Below are 21353 nucleotides of genomic sequence, written 5' to 3' on the forward strand. Positions count from 1 at the left end.
AAATGTCAGTAACAAAATTCTCCTCGTTCTGCAATGGGTATAATCCATCCTAAAAAAATGGTATTAAGTATTAAAGCCTGTTGAGGATTCAATAATGAATACTAAGCTTCTCTCTGGTTTTCATCTCTATTGTAGGAAATTCAAAGTTGTTTTAATTGTTCAAAGACTTTCATCTCACTTAAGCACTGATTTAGGAATGTCTAGAATTTTCTCTGACAGCTTCTGTACTAAAATTTTTAAAAATCCACTCTTCATTTTCAAATAACAAATGGTGACATTTGAGGATTTCTGATGCTCTTGGAGTGCTAGATGTACTTCAGAAATGCAACACTGCTTCCACATTCATTCTTAATTTTTCATTCAAAGATGCAAATCTATTCTAAACATTTGAAAGCTGATGAGCTCATGCAGAAAACTTTCAGAGAAAAAAAGAAAAGATGATGTTGTACTCATCTTGATAGCATCTTTCAAACAAAGGTCTCAGAAGACTTCACAAAAACAAACATTTCTCCTTTTCTTATCAGATGAGAAGCTTAGGCTTCAGCTGGTCTCAAAGTAATGGGAAAGCTGGAAACAAGCCTGAGTTCTTAAGCTCACACTCCAGGATCTATCAATGCTTATGCTGTTTTACTTAAAAACACTAAATAATGCTGACTGAATTTTCTTTAAAAAGCTAGAACATGTCAATAAAAGTTTGCAATACACTTAAAAATACTTCTGTGGCAAGTTATGTCATTTTTCCAGCATATTCCTAGATTAAAAAAAGAAAAAGATTAAAACTTCATTAACATCAAACATAGCTACTGGGAAGTAAAAAAAAGCAAAAATGGAAAGGAAAAAAAACCTACAGAAAAACACTGTAATTAATCCCAAAATAATGATTACAAATGCAGGGAATTAGGTTTTAAATTGCAAATGGAAAGAAATCCAAACGTGTGTAGACATGGAGTTCACAATTATGGTACCCAAGTTTTCCTAATTCAGTCCTTTAAAGATGTTAGGTGAGTGTGAAGGTGGAGAGAGAGGAGAGAACACAAACAGAAGATCTCAAAATCAACAGAAAGCTACTTATGTAAGTTGCAACTATGGGAATATTTTGAAGCAAAGCATTATGTGCTGGTTTTTTCCTACTGTTTTAACACCATCATTTAATGTATACATAAGCATTTTTTCATTTTAGAATACACCGACTGTAAAGTCTGGCATGAGTAAAACCACCACATAAAGCAGGACATAGTAGAGCCATCCCTAAATAATCTGCCACTACGCAGTTTTCACATGTCAACTTTTGTTGTTTCGCAATCCTGTCCAAACACAGCATTCTGCAAGGTAACCCAGTGGCCTCAAATCCCATTGAAGCAATTGAAATTGGACGGTGGCCAACTTCTTACCAAGGCCTTAACAATTTCAACTATATTTAACAAAGCATAGTTAACTGGGTGATGATACATACATGAAATAGTAATTTAACATTTTTCGGTTTTTAAATGTTCTTATGCCTAACTGCTTAAAATCTAGTTTAGGTTATGAAAATCTATCCCATGTTCTTATCTGAATCTCCCTGCCTCTCCAATTCTTCTCTTGTATTAGCCACCATAATTCTACTATGAAGTAGTCCATCACTTGCTCATCCCAACCAATTCTGATCAATCTTTCACCAAATTGCCCACCTCACTTTCTACCAATCATTGCAATTTCTCTCTGAAACATCAGAAATAACACTCCTCGTCTCTATCAACACTTCAAAATCCTAACCACTTCCCCGATACAGAACAAGTACACAATAAATTTAGGTCTAGATTACAGCAGGGGAAACTTGCCAGACCTTTAATAGTGGCACAGCTACACAAGCAGAATCCTCCCACCATATTATACTGGCAAAAATGTTCTGAAGGTAAAGCTAAAATCAGTCTCCAGGCAAAATAAATTATACACTGCCAAAAGGCAGTTACAGGTTTGTTACAACTGCTTTTTAGAACACAAAATTGGACTGCTCAAAACTTCCAAAACAAGTCAAATGCCCCAAAGATTACTGTAAACTTGGGTCCTAGAGTCTGAAAGCTGTGAAACTTAAAATTAATATTTTATTTTACTGTTTAGGTATTCTGGGGGATGCTTTAGATGCCATGTCACTTTGGGATAAAGCTGCAACAGTGCTCAGAAAACGAGTTTAAAAGGTTTTGGTACCCATGAGGAGAACACTAAAAGAGAACGTCATCTGGAAAAGTAAGACCTTGGGGTTCTGGGGAAGAGTAAATTTTTTCAGAAATTTGCATGGAGTGGAAGCAGTATACAGAACAACAGGAAAAGGAGAAACTGAGATCAATGAGATTGATAGTAGTCTCAGGCTTTAAAAAAAGCAGTGCTTTAGTATTTTAATAATTAAGGACTTCTGGAAGTGACAGATATGAAAGCTCAGGAAATGCACAGGAGCTTACAAGAACAACAGCAGCATCAAATATACAAAGGAATAAATGCTAAAGATTACTGCATGTTTCACAAAAAATGCTTGCAGGATGCATAGCTCTGATCAACCTATGATCCATTCAACAGTTACTGACAGAATGACTGAATGCAACCTGGCCAAACTAGCTGCCACTGCTTCATCCTCACTTGGAGAGGAATGACTGACTAAGCATTAATCTAGAAGATAACATCTGACAGAGGCCAATATCGTTTCTTTTTCTAGGGATATAATAATGGTAAAAATTGCATCAACCTACATTTCATAATCCTTTCACTTACTTCAAGAGGCTTAAGTGACAGCTTTCCCTAAAAACGACCATACATTAGTACTCTTATTTTACAGTCAGCAGGCAGTAATAGCTAGAAAACTTGTTTTGCAGTATTAGAAGCATGTAGGTGGAATAAGTCTTCCAAACTAAAACAGAAGTTACATACATGAAGTGTGACATACCCTAAACACACTTAACTGAAACAGAGAAAAACTGTCTCCCAAGCATGGGCATTTGTAGACAATCTGTACTGTAAGTTTAGTCAGTCGGTGCCAGTAGAACTTAGAACCTTCAAAAGAAGCTGAAATAAGTTACATCATGAACAGTGACATTATTTTAAGATTAGTATTTGTCAGCCTGCCCTGTGCACTGAATATCAGGGAATACAACTGTCCAGGACTGAACTTTAAAGAACAAGCTATTTCTGAGATATAAACAACTGAGAAGATTAGAACACGCTGTTGTCAAGAAGTTAGTTTTCAGCTTCAGTTTAAGCAAGTGAAAATCATGCCAAAAAGTACTTGAAAAGTGTATCTGTGGAAGTTAAAACTGCTTTACAAGGAAAATATCTCTCAATCAAAACTATATAACCCTTCCCATAAGGCACCTGTAAATCACATATTCAACTACTATGCAATAAAGTTAACCCACTGAACCAAAAGCCAGTATCAAAACACCACAAACCTCTGTAAACAAGATAGATGTGAACTCCAGTTCCAAATGTATTACTGATCGTAATACTAACACATTTAATGTATGTCAAATTCCCTCACATGAGATGGAACACTTACTAAACATTGAGCTGTAATACTCAGTCACTCAGTCATGCTTTGCAGTTGGGGAACAAAGTAGATTTATAGCACATTTTGAGGAAGCCTGTGCTCATTTCTACCACTGTACACAACACAGGCATAAAACAAGACTTACTCGCAGTGTCTCAGTTTTGAAAGACACTATACTCTCGATCTGAATCTGAAAAAAAAGCAAAACTACTTTTCAGCAGAGCATATTGTATCACCCAAAAGGAGGATTCCCATTGCTACATTCTCCATTGTCTTACATGTGAACCAAGCAAGATTTTAAAATACATCTTAAGTTACAAATTTTTTAAAAGGAATGACACTTATACGCACTTACCCGAGACTCCACAGTGACTGTCATCATAAAGATGTTGCTGGTGCATGGTAGATTTTTTGTATATAACATGAGGATGACCGTTCTCATAATTAAAGTTACTGGAATCTTCTGTTATATTCCTTAAAGGCTCAATAAAATACTCTTCATCTTCTGTAGCAATGACTCCATGCTTAAAGAAGAAAATAAGAAAATAAAAACTTACAAGAGACAATACAAAACTCCTATTTAAAAGCTTAACTTTAAACAACATTTTACTATCATCTATCTCTGTGAAGAAATCCACAACTATAAGCCCACACAGAAAACAATGCATAAGCCAGCTCTCCTCCACTGATTCTAGTGGGAGCAGGAGTAAGCACCTAGAAGCAACACAACGAGAAAAGAATAAAAATATCCCAGTTTCTGGAGTTCTTTCCCATCATTTTTGGTGGATGTGGTAAGAAAGCAAGAGATATTCTTGGTATATGACAAATATCTCTTCACAGAGATGTTCCAAAACTACATGATTCATATTGATTAAAAGTGATGCCAAGCCAAAATGGCCTTGCTCAAATAGCGAGACCAATATCCCTCTATAATGCTACACCGGTAGATGCTTAAAGCCACATGCTGCATCAAAGAAAAACAGCATGAAGGATTAATTTTAGAACATATATTCAGGGAAACCATTCAGCATTTTTACATCCAGATGCTTAATCCCAAAACTGAGCTAGTTATTAAAATCAAATTATTAATATTAACTTGGATACACTATTTACAAAGCATTTATTCCTTAAAAGGTCTTGCCACAAATCTGGCAAATCCGAGTTGTTGCAGACTGTGCACTAGACCTCATTCTTCATGACAAATGAACATTTTTTTCCTCCTACTGCAGCACAGAATAGTAGATATTCTGTTCTCATAACTTTCACATTTGTGAACTCAGCTTCTTCCAAACAGGAAGTGGTTTATGGAAGAAAGGGGAGATTTCAGGCTAACTATGCAATTTCCTGAACCTTCAGCAATTAAAACCGAACTTCAGCAGAAAATCCAGTTTTGGGAGCCCTTTGGATATAGAAATATTGGGGGAATAAGCCCTCACAGACTCCTACACCTATATTTGCTAAATAAAAAAAATCTGGTATCTGTATCCAGAAAATTCTGAATGTATGAACTTTCTACAATAGGATAAGGAGCTAGTCATCAGGTAGGAGACTAGAAGCAGGAACTTCTCCATTCATATCCTGATTTGATGCATCACAAATTTCTATAACAACTTTGATCTGTAAAGCAAGTACAGTGCATGAGACCTTTTTTAAAGGGGGTATCTTTTTCCTCAGATGAGACCTCTGATCACCCATAAGACCACTTGCTCCATATCTGCTCTAAATATCCTGAAGCTGTTTCTAGGATCAGGGCTTGCCATTGCACTCTTGGTCAAAGCTCCCATCCTGCTACTGTTTTGTACATCAAGAGCCTGCTGTTCTTCACTCCTGGAACAACTGGATTTCAGTAACAACATAAAACTTACAAAATAAAGAGTCCTGTATAACACATCAGAAAGAACAGTGTTTTCCAAATATAACCCTATTATACATTTCGAAAAATACACATATGAACACAGTGCAGCTTTCAATTACAGATTCCTTACATAGTGACTATAACACTACGTGCTCCTCATCAGTGGTATTTTTCATTATGAACTCAATTATTTCCTCAAGAAGGTAACATCAGGGTCTATATTCACCTGGAAGATGTGGGTATCAAATTCCCCTCACAATGCCTTCTTGTTACTTGGAGTCTAGGATTTTACTAGAAAATAAATCATTTGCTGGTACACTACTGCTTAAATAGTATTGAAAATACAAACCAAATTGTAACTGGGTTTGCCAGATGTGCAGAAAGAACCTTGACAGTCTGGACTGCATCCAGTCTGGATGTCAGACATCTGGGTTCAAGCTAATCCTGAGCCATTATAAGCTCTGGTATTATGTTCCCACAGGAAGGGAGTCCTGCAGAGTGGTTCTGGCCAACACCATCAGGCCGTCAACTTCATGCCAAGCCTGAGGAGACAGAGGTACCATCCAACCTGTGGCTCTGTCTCTGCAACAGAGCTGGTCTTAACCTAAATCTGATTACACCAGAGCAAACATCCTTCATGTCTGTACTCAAGTCCAGCCAGGTTAACAAGTCTAAGCATGAATGAGACATTTATATCAGATACTGAAACCGATAGTTTTAAGCAGTGAGATGACCTCAGTGGGAGCGAGTCAATTCTGATGCCATAAACACTTAATTGCAGCATTAGTTCTCTATACAAGTTTGTGTATTTGCAGGAGCAAATACACAAAAACTATTACAAATGTCTGCAAACCATGATCATAGTTCCTTCAGGTACCAACAGTGAAAAAGGTTAGGAGAGTATCACTAATTTTTCCTATGCATAGCTGACATCTGATCTCATCTGCCCAAACACTGTGGTGGTTTAAGAAAAGACAAGATTTTAATAACATTTCGTTGAGGAACTGCAAATAAATTGTAACTTACACCCACCACCAGGTAGTCAAAACATGTATGTGGTCAGTTGCTGCAGCTAGCCAAGTGATCTGATAAACATTGGAAACGCCCTTGCCCTCCGCATGCCCTTCACCTAAGTCCAGCATACATATACAATTTTAAACCTAACATTAATTTTGCTTGCAAACAAAACTGTTCTTCCAATATTGAACTGATGCAAGTTGTCTTGGTGAATTACAGTGACTGATTTTTAATCAGCACTCTGAATTCTGTACTTAAAAAGTACCTATGTCAGTGACAACCAGCATTTATTCTAATTATGAGAAAATTCATGTGGCTAGAGATACTTCCTTTGTATGTGCATTCAGCAATGCCTGATTAATAAATAGTGGGAATTATGCTATTATATCCAAATCAACATTCTAAACCTTGGTTTTGGCTTAGAATCTACTACATGAGCAAAACACAATTTCACTTGGAAAAGAAGCTTGGAAAAAATGTCCTTTTAAAGCATTAAAAGGAATTAATTTTAATTTTCTTTAGTTTTGCTATTGTATTTGAACAGTTTGTAAATTAAACTTCTGCTCCAAACCATAAGAAATATCATTAAGACATAGCAACGATCAGCAAAAGATTCTGACAATATATCATGACTTTAAGAAACAAGCTGAATGCCCCAAGCAGGCTACTCCAAGCAACATTCCCAAGATTATTATCTAAAACAGTCTGAGGTCCTGTGTTAACCAATCCCACTACAGACTGTCAACTCCTGCTAACACAGGTAAGGCCTGGATCCAGCAGTTTGACATGCTTAGATAAGTCTGTGAATCCACATGGAGTTCCCCTGAATTTGTGAAAAGGAATCTTCTTCTGTCAGGCTGTCCAGCTGGGGCCTTAACCTCCTTCAAATGGGGGATGTCCATCAGTCACAGAAGCAAACTGAATTATGGAGGACAAGTAAGTGCGTGCCTTTTTCACACAGTACCACTGTTTTACAATTTCTCCATGCCTTGAATCTTTCTAGACTTTATGCTTTACCCATTTTTAATATAAAGTACTAGTAATGGAAACTTCTGAAAATGTGTCAGTGCTGTTCAGTATGTCTACAGCTGGCTATACACTTCAGTGTGCTTTTATGACTGAAGATTGCATTAGCTTACTGTATTCTTAAAGATGAAAAAAATAGTGATCTGGCCTGATAGAGTACATCACGGAATCCAAAGACACGACAAAAATAGGACAGGGACAGCTTATATGTAATTTTCTGAATACTAAGCCTATACTGCAAATACATATTAGTACCAAACAGAACTTCAAAGACACTGATCTATCACTAAATCCTTTTCAATATAATTTCTGATCTTTAGAGATTATTTTATAAATTAGACATTACTTTACATATGACTCAAAAATACTGTACTATATGCAATTTATAATCTATGAAAGTAGATGCATTCTTTATGGTAGAATCAGCTTTCAAATGAGCTAATTTAAGAAGAATATGAATAATTCATACACATACAAATTTAGGAATACATGAAACAAACATGAAGTCTTCCAGCAAAATAATTCTTTGTTTAACCAAGTAAGGTCATGCTTTTAGTCACAGCCTACTTCTTGTGCTTTCTTATCATTTCTGTTTGGATGAAGACATCTGTGTTACCCAGCACAAATGTTACTCAGTGCATGGAACTTCACATGCCATGGAAATACTTGGCCTTTTACACTGAACATTTCCTCGGAACCACAGTAGCCTCAAAATGTGATTTCACCTCTCATTCACTTTCCTAATAATAATCACTTTCTACACATTTTAAATTATTTCGCACTACTGGGCTTTTCAGCTCCAAATGAGAAAATCTGCTACTGTGGAAAACTTGTTTGAGCACTCAATTAAGAGCTTTGACACCTGACAGAGGTGGATCAGAATGCAAAAAGTTTGGTTTCTGCTCAATTCCACTACTATGATCTCCAAAACTCTTCTTTAAGACTTGCTCCCCTCAGAATTAGACAAACTTCTTTCCCTTGAGGTGAAGATCTACTCTCTTCAGTCAATCTACCACTGTTTCTTCCCTTTTTTTCCTTCAGCATGACGTACTCAGCTTAGGCAATGCCTCAGCCTTGTTGCCTTGCACCCAACATCCAACAGCCCCAAAATGCTGCTCATTGCAGGCTCTTTCATGAGAAATCCAAACCTGCAATCCATCCACAAACGTAACATCCACTAAAGTAAATATGACTTTGGAAGCCAGGGAGCCTGCCGGACAAGACCTTCAATTTCCTCACATGACTGCTCACTGGATTATAGAGCTTTTCTCGTAACTTCAGACAATTTATAGCATAATCAGGGCCCAGCAGACGGAAACTGCTGGAATGCAACTTCAGTAAGTAGCAGCCTGTAATTCTGGGGCACTTGGTAATGAGAAATATAGAGGGAGAGGCTGAAACAGGAAACAGTGACAGGGAAATGAACTGACCTCTCATCACTTAATATAATGAAACTGAGAGAAAGCCCTCCTTCCACTAGAACTCATTGTGTTCTTCAAAGTCATACAACTCAGGTTAATTAGACCATGGTCTCACCTGACCACTCTGAATAACTAAACAGAATAACTCAAAATATTCACCAAAGGGAAGAAATCTGACTCATTTGGCATTACTGACGACCAACAGGACAACTGGAATAAATAGAATGCTTAAATTCTGCTTGTGAGCAACACTCACTGTTACAAGATTACTACTGGTTTTAGAGTTAAACTTAAAATGACTGGCTTTGAGACAGATGTTAATGAAGGACTATGCAGAATGTGACTGGCAGTCTCTTACAGACCAACAATCAGATCGGAAAATCCAACAAATGCCTTAAGCACAACATATTCTGAACTATCACTAATTCTAAAACATGTAATATTGTCTTCAACATTCACTGCCAATTGCTTTATTAAACATGTTCTAACCAGCAGCTGTGTAACAAAATATGCATCAGTAGGAATCATCATTTAAAAATAACTCTGGGATGGATTTATCTGAATGAAGTGGTAACTCCCCTACTCAGTGCTCTGGAAGGCCTTGTCAACACTGGATGACAGAGGAGTTTCTGTACAGTAGAGGATGACACCGAGTCAAGCCTATCTCTGCACCACTCTGCAGGATTCCTGCCTCTCTGAGCAAGAGCCTTGTGTCACCTGTGCTGCTGCTTCTGGAGCATGACAGGAGCCTCACATGCTTGTGACTAGACCTTTCTAGGAGATGCTGTGGACACCTGACACTTGCAGTCCCAAGTAAGAGGCATGACCGTGAAGAACTCGAGAGTGCCAGTCGTGGGGTGACCAGAGACGGGATTAAGGCTGCCTTAATACCTGGAAGAAATACGCAAGAGCTGATGACAACTAAAAGCACTGAAGATGACTATTTAACTCGGAAGCATTCCACACTAAAGTTAACTAAATTTTAACTCAGAAACACCAAGTTAACATACTGACAACCCAGAACCACAGAACAACAGGTGGCCTCACTCCAGCAAAAGAGCAAGCCTCAGGGCAGAAGGAAAACGTGCAGCAATGGGAATGCTAAATGTCACCTCGGAGTGTAAAGCACAGTAGCAAATAAGAAGATTCTGCTTCACCATGGCACCTTCCATGCTGCTAAATTCTGTGAAGAAAAGAAGTGCCATGAGGAGCGAGAGATGGGCAAAGCTGATAGGAAAACATGGCCCTTTTCCTGCTTCACCCCACTCTTGTTTTCCTAACATGAAAGGAAAACCAGTCGTCTAAGGCAAGAGCAGGCATTCTTGGCTCAGTCCTTGGCCAAGGTCTGAGAGGAACTGACATGGGAGCACCATGGCACTGACTGCAGGCTCCAAGGGGACCAACCAGTCTGTGCCTCAACTGGCAGAAACTCTGGAGATATAGAGGCATGCAGCCTCTTTTAGCAGTGAGTCCTGAAAGCGGGGATTTGGTCTCCATAGTATTTTTAGCTGAAGAGAACTCAAAAGCAAAATGATTAACTGTATTAATTTAAGAGTTTATGTAACTGTGACAAAAAAGTTACTATACGGGAACTGCAAAACCAAAGTGAAAATTGTACTTAATTCAGACCTATCCACTACTAGTCTGTATTAACTAAGCTGTGATACCACACTCAATGCAACACCATTTTAACTAGTAGCTGGGTGTAACGCAACCCACCTAGGTCTGAAGCAGTTGGCTTTTGTTTGTATATAACATCCCAGGATGCATTATTCAATAGCACTTCCAAGGATAAATAGGAATTAGTTTAGCAAGTCTGTGTAATCTTTTTTTTTCTTCCCTTAGCAGTTAGTTAGATCTGTCTAATCCTAACAAGGAGATTGACCAGTATTCTACTGTAATTGAAACCAGAATGAATAACCATAATATATACATATACTTTTACTAGAGAAATTACTGGCTCTTGATTTAGTCTTTCCTAGTCACGTCCTTCTATTTTAGTACTTTGTTACTCAATACTCTGTTTTTTAATTTTTTGCATTTGTTTTCTAATTTCTGTTGGGAATAAAAGAAGCTTTTTTCCATACTACCATCATGTGATCAAGAGATCAACAGTGAAATGAGATGAGAATAAAAGAGATGAAAATATCTAATCCTACTTTTAAATACACCTGTTTACAATTTGTAAACAAAATACTTCTGAAAAAGGTAAGTAATTACTTTCTGATGCTGGTACTTCCAAAGGATCTACTTTCCTCTTCACTCTCTGAATTTATAGCAATGATCACCTCTACAGCAAGCAAAGCCTCTTCCCTGTTATTTACTCAAAATTTCTAAACCCAAATTCTCAGAGACAACAAGCAAGTGTTCAGTTCAACCCATGTCTCTCTGGAGAGAGTCAGCATCCTGAAGGATCCACTGTTTCCTCCTCCCTGCCCCTCGAGCTTGCAACATTTTTATAACCTGCAACGATCTCAGCACAGACCTAATCTTGCAGCCCTAGTGCAGACACTGTAAACACTGAAAATGTTGCCTCCTAAAGGACTACAGAATTGGGTCTTAGTACTTAAAATTAAGCTTGAAAAACTGATTACTACTTTTCCCCAGGACCCAGATCAGGTTTTGGGAGTTTTCTGCACCTTCCCGTCTGATGGCTTCCCACACGGACTCAAAAAACTGTAAAATATGCCAATTAAGTTCTTCTGTAATTTAAAAGGGACAAGCACACTATTATACTAGAACACACAATGTGCACTTACCAGACCATTGCAGTTGCTTAAGGCCACCTTAGTTGTTCTGTGTTGGTCTTGCAAATATCCTGTGTAATAACAGTGGTCTAAAAAATCATGCTTCCATTGCGGTCCATCTTTCCCCCAGTACTCTACTGTAAAATGTCTGGACACCAAATCTGTGTTGAGAGTCAGGTTTAAATGAAAGTGCTTGCCATAGGCAGAAAGTTTAAAAAATAATTTAGATGCTGCCAGTTCTTGGTCATAAGGGTCTGTGCTCCTCCTCCTTCTTGAGGGTTTAGCATTTTTCACAGTAAAACTGAGGAAGGCTCCATTCTGATCAACTCTTACTGGGATCGTTAGTTGGTAGTGTTCAAGGTAAGACAGGAATTCCTCTTTGTAATCACAAGGTAAGACAGTCCAGGGAGTGGGTATAGAAGAAAAGAAAATATAACAGGAAACAACAAGTAGTAGTATAAACATAAACCATACGTGGCTAAATGTCACCACCCTCATGATTAAAAGCCATTTTCAGGTAAACACAAGATATTAAATAAAATAAAACATTCTTTTCTTTCTTTTTACATCAAGAAAAATGTGTTCCGTTTCCTATTAATTTAATGTCACTGGAAACACAAAAGTTTTTAACTACACGTCTTTTCCTATTTACCTAAATATGTAAACATTTGGGGCTAAATTCTAACCTAAGAAGGACACATTCTTCCTAGTGATACCACTCAAAGACAAAAGCTATTAGATCCACCTGCAAGAACAGAAACAGTAGTAATGAAAAGTATTATATTGTAAAAAAATGTAAATGGCTCTTCATTTCATTTATAACTATAAATGTTAATGGATCGAAGTAAGAGTTGATCCTTACTTCCTAGACTAAAACATGTTAATGTTATGGCAAGTCTCTAAACTATTATCGAGTACCACATTTTACTAGATTTAATTTGCAAGGCTTTCCCCACATTGAGACAGAAAAATTAAAACAAAAAATTTAATCAGATTTGCTGTATTTAAACTTCCATGACAATGAATCATGATAAAGCTAAGAGCAGAGCCCATATAATCTCATTAATTACATAAACATGGTTTAGAAAATACTACCCAAATGCAATGCAAAAATAGATGCTTCTTGTCAGCCACAGAGGTCAGACCCTACCTTGAGAATTATATGAAAGTCTGTTGTCACTGTGAAATTCCGATGAAACCATGACTAGGCTCAAAATCCATGTCCACGTCTTCCAAAAAATTTCCATAATTTAGAAAAGCAGAAAGCTCTTTTTTCTTTTTCCTCCTTGGAGAGCTACCTGTGTGCTATAGAGTTAACTCCACTCCAGAATCGCACCATAACAGGTATATTTATTTTATACTACTTCCAAATTAACTATTGGATGTTCCACTTTTTGACAGGTATTCTTTTCCAGCAACCTGTACTTTCTTCTATATCTGCAGTCATTTTCTCAATTGAAAATAAGTATTTGTAAGATTCCTTAAGATACCAGTAAGACGTTAGACGGGATAGTTACTGAACTTGCTCCGTTTCTTCTCCTGAAAAACAAAAGAAAATGAGTTAAGGCAAATTCTTTCTACTAAAACATATCTACACTGCAAAACACTAAGCCATCATAGTGAACTACGCAATGTAACATTTTTTAAATAAAATTCAACCATTATCACTTCTATAGTCCACAGTCACAATCTTACAAAAAAACCCATGAATTACCATTAAACTTATCAGCAGATCCATATAGCTTAAGATGCACATATCGACTTTATGTTAAATAGGCCTAAGAATTCATAAAATTAACATTTCTTGTTGCTCAAATACTGTGTTCAGACTTGTTCCAGCTATAATCAATGCTATGCACTCATTGATTTCAGCTGTGAATAACTAGACCCAATACACTAGTAGACAAAAGACAACCTGGGAAAGAATCCAGAGTACAGTTATCTGATCTTTCTGCAGCACGTATTCTGTTATTACTTGGGCCTGGGTTCTGCTTATGCAGGCAGAATTCTCATTCACTTAAATGGGAATGCTGCACATTCTAATACCAAGGAACAAATTTCAGTATCTGAAGCTATTCATCATACACATTCTAATTTTTCAAATATTTGTCGTAAAAAATGTTTTGTATGTATCTTAACTACAATTTACTGTAGTAGAATATATTTTTATTTTCATTTTGCAGGTCATGTGATTAGGCAAATAACATGTTTGGTGGGGTGGGTTTTTTGCATTTAAAACACTATTGCAGTAATACTAAAAAGCAGCTCTAGCTGCAGCCAGGGATTAAATGGAAGATCTATGCAACCAACCAACAGTCCAGTATCATGGGATACCAAACCATGTGTTTTGTCAGCTGGTACTAATCAGTCCTCCTAAGCACCCACAGCACACCTGTGCAGAGAGCAAACTCTGCTGAAGCAGACAATGGAAAAACAGAACACCTAAGGGAAGACTGTTCAAAAACAAATTTCCAAAAGTATACAGAGTCACTTACACATACACCAGATAAATTTGCCTTTCTAAAATTCTGGGAATGATTTACAATATTCATTCAGACAGGTAATACCCCTGCAGCCAGTGGATTATTTGTAAAGGTTAAAGAGCTGTAGCATGCCATCTCAAGAAAAAAATCAACGTCATGCAAATCTTATCTACTAGCATCACAGTGAATATTAGGAAACTTCTTAGCCATTTTGAAATACATCTAATTATTACTGTGTAAATGAGGTTAATCTGATCATTCTAATACCTGTATTTTAAATATCTTTCAAGACAGCACACAGGATTTAATGAGGTTTGTAGAGGGCATAAAAGATAATTTGTAAGCATAGCTTGGCTTAGCAGTATTTTTTCCTGGGGAAGCATATGGATTTAGTGATGCCATTCACATGCAGCAAGGCCTTAAAGCATATTAATAAAACCTCTGGTCTGGCCTTCCATATGAACCCTTTATTTCCCAGCTAATATTTAGTTACAGCTTTTAGATTTTTACAAGTTTTGAAGACACATAATCAACCCCATACTCTTCAGCTACATCAGTACACTAAATAATGTGCTTTATTTCTAATGTGAGAACATCCACTTTCAAATTCCTGTCACCGTTATCTTGCTTCACCCATCCGCTAACAAGCTGCTTTCTTCTCCTTGCATGGATAGTTATAATCTGATACAAGCACCTCTTGACACATCCCGATAAGCAGCTCAACCTATTTGGTTTACCTCATGCTGTACAATCCAGTTTCCAGATGTCTGAATACTTCTGCAGTTTTTTTCTGAATCCTTTCCAATTTGTCAGCATCCCTTTTCATGCACAGACACCAGAATTGGACGCTATAGTCTGGTAATGGCTCATTACTGCCATATATAGAGGTAACATTGCCTCACAGCTTTTACTTAGCCAAAAAATTGTAACAGGGAGCTCATGTTCAGACTGTTTGGCTGATAATAAGTTATCCTAACATTAAGATCTCCTGCAACTGTAGTACCTAAGGAGCTAGGCTGCTCAGAATACTAGACATAAACTGCAGTGCCCATTGTTTAGACACCAACAGCCCACATGGTGGGCATTGGTCAACAGCGTCCAACAGACACCCACACCTAGTGTCTTTGCAGGGGTCTGCGTGAAATGGCCTCCCTCATACCAAGCTTCACACAAGAAAAATCTCCTTTCACATTAAGCTTGCTGGAAGTTTCAGCAGAATTTTTAACCTCCTTTCCAAAAGTATTATAGCCAGCTTGAGCATTGATAGAAGTGGACCACGCATAGCTATATTAATGCTCTGAGTTAAGGAGTAGTTAACGGACGTGAAGGGTAAGTTAAGGAGTAGTTAACGGACGGGTAACTCCAGATACAGTACTTCCAGTATGAAGTTTGGTAGGAACCTCAAAGCGTAAACTGTCTATACCCTATTTTTTTTTTCCATCTTCCTCGGTAGCATTTAGTCAGCATTCCACTTTTCACTGTTGTCAAGATGACACTTTTGGTCAACACTAAGCTTACAGTAATAAGTGTTTTCTCCCTCGTGGCTAAACTACGCGTTCACCCACTGCTAAGAGCAGGTGTGGCTCCATGTCCTGAACTGCTACCTAAAACCACAGCTCCCGCCTAATTATAGAAGTTCTGCCCACCAGCAAAGAAAAAGTACGAGATGTTTTTCAAAATCCAGGATGCCGATGACAAAGCAGGTGCACGGCACTGGCATTTCTGTGCAGGCACTGATGACAAGAGTGGCAGTGCCGTCACTGATGCCATGAGCTTCCTACCCACTGCAACTCAATGAGGAGAAAAAAGGCCATAAACACACACGGGAAGACTGTGGGGCAGGAAGTGGATTACGGGGAGGTGACTAGCCAAACTGCTCAGGCCAGTCACCCAGGGAGCCTCCATCTAAGCAAAGGCGCCTTGGGCAACTAGAGCGTCCCTTCGACTGAAGGTAGCTGAAGTTTTAGGAAAGGCAAGCTGCCAGCAGACCGCTGTCCCAAGAGCGTCACCACACTTGCTGCCCCCCCCCCCCCCCCCCCCCCCCCGGACTGCCACATCCCGCTCCGCTCCCGGGGTCTCCACACGGGGGACGTCCACCACAGAACCGTCAGGCTCCGGCGCGCGGCGGCGGCGGCAACGGCGACGATGACGAGGTCTCCCGGCAGCAGCCGAGGTGCCGAAACAACACGACACCGCAGCGCCGGATCACCCAGACCAACCGGGGGTTACGCTTCAGGGCGGAGCGGACGGGTCGAGGGAAGCGACAAACGCGTCGAGCTCCGCGGCGGGCGGGAAACGGCCCCGCCACTCCCGGCCGGCGGGGGGGGGGGGCGGGTGGTGGTGGTGTCACGACGCCCCCCCTCCCCCCGGCGGGCTCGGCCCCCGCGTCGCCTGTGGAGGTGCCCGCCGCCTTCCCGCCCTCCCCAGCCCGGGCGGGCGGCGGGGAGCGCCGCGGTGAGGCGCGGCCAGGGGCGGCCGTCCGCGCCGGCAGTACGAGTGGTTGCTAAGGAAATGCGGAGGGAGGGCGGGCGGGAGGCGGGCATCAATCACACAAATTCAATTACAGGTATCGGGGCTGGCCGTGAAAAGCGTTGCCGGGCTTGAAAAGCCGGGGATTAGCCGTGGCCCTTGGGAGCTCCCCAGGCGAAAACGGCGACGCGCAGACAGCGCCGGGAAGGGGCTCGGTGAAAAGAAACGGGGGCCGGGGGGTGGCGGGGTGGGGGACACGTACAAAGGGAAAGGACGGATCCTTCCTCCCCGGAAATTAGCCAGAAAACGAGGCGCGAAGCGTAGAATTGCTGCTGTGCGTGCCCCGATGGACGGCGGGGCCGGCCAGCCGCCGCCCCCCCCCCCCCCCCGGAGGGGGACGGGGTTGCAGTCGTATGAACAGCCCCCCCCAGCCCCGCCTGCCCCACGGCTCCCCGCCGGCCCTGCCCGGGGGTCAGCTGTCACTGCGGTTGGGGGGGGGCGGAAGGATGCAAAAAAGCAAACGCACACCCACCCACCCAAAAAGTCAACAGGCTAGAAAAATACATGGCTATACATACAACCCAACACGTATACACATACATATTATATACACACGTCTGCACGCACAAAAAGTTAAAAATCCCTAGTATTGAAGCCAGCTGGAGGTCGCCAGACACATCCCTCAAAGAAAATTCAGAAGGAAAAAAGGGAAGAAGGAAAAAAAAAAAGCCCTCCTCCCTAGAGAGGCTGAAGGGAAGAGTCTGGTTGCTGTGGTGGAGCTGATCCTAAAGTTAACTTTCAGCAGCCCATTTCCAGACAGCAGCGCTGAATCTATTTGGATAAAACGCGTGTGACCCAGACATTTGGCGTTTGGCCCAAACGCGTTGCACCGGCAGCCCAAATAAAAACAAGAGTCTGACTCTGACTCTCCCTCTCTCTCTCCCCTCTCTCTTGTACAACAATGAAAGAAAATAGCGAAGACAAAACCCGCACACACATCGCCGGGCAGCGAGAGCCCACTTACCTCCTCCCACCAAACAAAGTCCCTTTTAACCCCGGGCCGCTGCGGAGACAGACACACACCGATGAACACGGCTCCGCGGGGTTAAGAGTCTGGCAAACCCCAAGCGGCTCGAAGTAAATCAAAACCACACGCTTCCATCTTCCTGATGAGCCCGGCGAGAGCCCGACATCCCCGCCAGCATCGGGCTGCGGGACGGCGGCCGCCCCGACCCTCCGAGCCCCGGCACAAAATATGCACTTGTCCGACTTGACCGCTGCAGCGGACAACGCCGGACACGGCACGGCACGACCCGACCCGACGCCGGGATTCCTAAAGTTAAAGCAATCCGGAGTAGCTGTAGGTTGTCGTTGGGGCTTGGGGGCTGCTTTGGTTTTCATCTGTTGTTTGATTTATTATCTCTTTTTTCCTCCCTCTACCAACGATTTAGTGTTAAAAGTACGAAAAAAACCTAAAAAAAAAAAAAAAAAATGCACCGTTCGAGACCGTACTTCATAAACCACTACTCTCTTCGGCTGAAAATCCTCGCAGCCCCTTCCCCCATCCTCAAAGGTTTCTGTCTGAAATTACTCCAAATCCACCTCGCCTAATGCAATATAAACCTCCCCCCGCTCCGCAAAGTCCTGCACGCACCATTATTCGGGACACAAAAAAAGCAAAAAGTTTCATTGAATAGCGTGAAATCTTCCTTACCGTTTTCATCTTCAATTTCTGATATAAAGTAAGTTTCAAACAATAGAGATTGCACAGGACGATTCCCGTATTCCTCTCTGCTTTTCCCCTCTGTGCAAGCAACCATCAGGCTTATATTCTCCAACAGAGTAAAATTCTCTAGCCTTCCTAAAAGGGGATTTTAGAAAACGGGCTGGCTTGGCAGGAGGAAGGATGCCATCAATTCACCCAACCTATCACCCTGCACATTTTGTCTTTCCAACAAAAAAAAGGGGGAGGGGGGGGAGGAAGGAAGGAAAAACAGGCTTATATTGGGGTGGGGGTGGGTGCCCTCCTCTTGAGCAGCCTCCTCTGTGCAAAATACCATGTGAATATCATCTGAGTTCGGGGGGGTGGGGGGCGGAGAGGGGGGGAAGCGAGAGACAGAGAGGGGGGAGGGGGGGAGAGGGAAGGCAAGCAGAGCAGGAAGGACTCAGGAAAGTTTGGTTGAAGTAGCCCCAGACCTCCTCTCGCTGCCGGCCCCCGGCCAAGCCGAGCGCGGCGGCAGCAGGGAGCCTTGGCAGCCTCGCCCGGGGGACGGCGCGGACCCCGCTGACGTCAGCCTGCAGATGTGCCCCGGGACGGCGGCGCGGCCGCGCATGCGCGCCCCGTCACGTGGCGGCGGCGGGGGGGGGCAGGGGTACAGTCGGGGTAACGAAAAGCGGCGGAGGGGGGCGGGGAGGCCGCGCGCTCTTCGCGGCCCGTCCCCGGGGCGACCCCCCCGCCCCCACCCGCCCGGCGCCCGCCAGCGGGGAGCCCGGCCGAGCCCAGCCCGGCCGCAGGGAGGTGCCGGGACGGCCGTGCCACCGGTGCCGCAGCCCCGGTGTGCAGGCGGCCGGCGCCGGGCCGGGACGTTGCCGGTGGGCGGCGGGGCGGGGCGGGGCGGGGCGGTGCCCTCCTCCCCTACCCCTCCCCGCCGGCGGCCCGGTTCGCGCCCCATAACGGGCCTGAGTAAAAGAAAAAAAAACTAGCACCGTTTCCAGCTGAGGGCAGGCGGCGTCCGAAGCCCGCGCGGCAGCGGGGTGACCACCGCCGCGGGGTCCGGCCGGGGGTCCGGCCCGCGCAGCCCCGCGCGCAGCGCTTTCGCTTTTATTTGCGGCGGGGGACCGGGTGGCACCGGGCTCGGGTGGGGGGCGGCGGGGCCAGCCAGAGCGGGCGGCCGCGTCGCGGCATCGCCAGCCCCCATGTGGAAGCGGGAGGAAGGTGGGCACGGCAGCGGGTCGCGGGCAGTCCGCGGGACCGCTTGTGTCCCCTGAAGCAAGCGAGCGGCGGCGGGGGGGCGGACGGAATCCGAGACTTTCTCTCGTAACCGCCGCGTTAATTTCCGATAGCCAAAAAAAAGAGAGGGGGAGGAAAAAAAAACAGCAAAAACCCACACACCCCCTTCCTGAATCGAGGTTCTCGGGTTTCGAGCTTCTGCTAAGAGTGTTTCCCAAACGGTGCGGGTGCTCGTTTTCCTCCCGAGCCGGAGGTAGTAGGTGTAATTCCTCTGGTGAATCTGTCATAGTTGGCTGGCCTGGGAAAGGATTTGCGGGCGAAGGTCCCAGAGCGTAGCAGCTCCGGCACTTCTCCGAGGATCGAAAGAACAGGATCAGCTTGCAGAAGTCAACAGCCGGCCCGTGGTCAGGACGGGCTGGCTGCCTGCCCCCAGAGATGGAGAAGTCGGACCCGGGGCTGGCACTCACCTCCCCAGATAACGCCGCATGCTTACCTCTCGCTATGAAGGGCTGCTAGAGTGGAATTAGGTTCTACGTCTAAGGATGTGAAATTTCTTTCGACAGTAGCTCTAGCAAAATAAGCACACCCAACCCCCTAGAAAGCTAGTCGCGTTTGTCGCCACCGGTGCTGAAACTCCGCACTAGCACTTACTCGTGAGATCCTTTTACAGTCGTTGGGCAAACTAGCGTTACAGGGGTTCGGGGAGTGGCGGAACGAGCCACCGCATTGAAAACCGACCGATGCTCCGCAGGAACACGGGCGCTCGGAGAGGGAGAAACGCCGTGTTCTGGAAACACGTCGCCAACCTGCTCCCGGCGGGTTAATTGCTCGTACCGAGGGCGCCATCCCGCGTCGGCGGGCGGGGAGGGAGCGCGGGGGGCGGCGGGGCGCGGGGGGGGGGGGCTGCGGGCGGCTCTGCCCCCCTCCCGCCCGGGGACACGCGGGGAGCGAGTTCCTCCCCGCCTCCTCTTCTTCGTCGCGTACCTGCGGGGGCAGCGAATGGCTGCTTTGGGGGCTATGGCTGCTTCATTCAGAGGGGCATTTCTGCTGCTGAGGGGAGTGGTTTCTGTTAATACTCCAGAGTTCCTGCTTCTGCAGCGACTTGATGCGCAGGATGATCGCCTGGATAAACCACGCTCGCCGAGATGGTGCGGCAGATGCAGCCAGGTGTACCTCAGCCGCATCACCTGTCCCCACGGACACGCATGGTGGCAGGTCCCGCTCAGCCTCTTCTGCAAACTCAGAGGCGTATACGGAGAAGTGGGCGAGCCCACCCTTTCGAAAGGACCGATTGCGAAGAGAGAGGGTTTTTTCCCCATTCTGCATCAGGACCAAAAATAACCTTTTGAACAGACAGACACACATCACAGCCAATTGCGTCATGCTTACGGTATCCTCACGGGATTTGGGAGACCTGCCTTCAAATCAGACCCTGCCCGAATCAGACTGGGGAATGCTCACGTTGCTGTCTGCCGGCTGGGCTGGGGACTGTTCTGGTGTGGGAGACTGGCCTCTCCGTGGCTGGAGCTGCTCCGCTGTGTGTAACTGATTAAATACTCATCAGGCTAAAAAGAAAGACAGCTTATCGCTGTCTGGTTAGGGCCCTCACGTGAGTTCAACGCCATGCTCTAAATCAAGCAAAGCAAAGATACATAGGCTCTGCAAAACCCAGCTGCTTGCTCAGACCAAGTTACTTATTCCCTGTCCCAGACAACTACATTTTCTTGCCTACACCCGCTGTTGCAGCTGAGAAAACGTTTCCAATAGCAATTTTTGTCAAAACTGGTATATTACCAGGAAAAGCTTTGGCTCCCATTAAAAAATTCCTGACCATCTGTGATTAGGATTTCTGACAGAATTCCCAATAC

General features: G+C 43.5%; 1 protein-coding gene across 7 annotated transcripts in view; it reads right to left on the reverse strand.

Moving 5' to 3' along the window:
• ADAMTS6 (ADAM metallopeptidase with thrombospondin type 1 motif 6) overlaps window positions 1-18838 on the reverse strand; it is a 158704-nt gene extending 139866 nt beyond the window's left edge. For 2 of the 7 annotated variants that reach the window (XM_069777019.1, XM_069777016.1), the window contains exons 1-4: window positions 18250-18591; window positions 12734-13122; window positions 11596-11960; window positions 3873-4041 (exon numbers count right to left, since the gene is read on the reverse strand). In XM_069777019.1, the coding sequence (XP_069633120.1) occupies window positions 3873-4041; window positions 11596-11960; window positions 12734-12830 (631 nt within the window). In that variant the 5' untranslated portion in view covers window positions 12831-13122; window positions 18250-18591. Of the gene's footprint in view, window positions 1-3872; window positions 4042-11595; window positions 12082-12733; window positions 13123-17559; window positions 18008-18249; window positions 18596-18731 lie in introns of those variants that run through there. The other 5 variants (XM_069777020.1, XM_069777022.1, XM_069777017.1 and 2 more) reach the window with 4 other exon arrangements.
• Between the last annotated feature and the right edge of the window lie 2515 nt (window positions 18839-21353).

Source organism: Haliaeetus albicilla, chromosome Z, assembly GCF_947461875.1.
Source record: "Haliaeetus albicilla chromosome Z, bHalAlb1.1, whole genome shotgun sequence".
NCBI classification, from domain to species: domain Eukaryota; kingdom Metazoa; phylum Chordata; class Aves; order Accipitriformes; family Accipitridae; genus Haliaeetus; species Haliaeetus albicilla.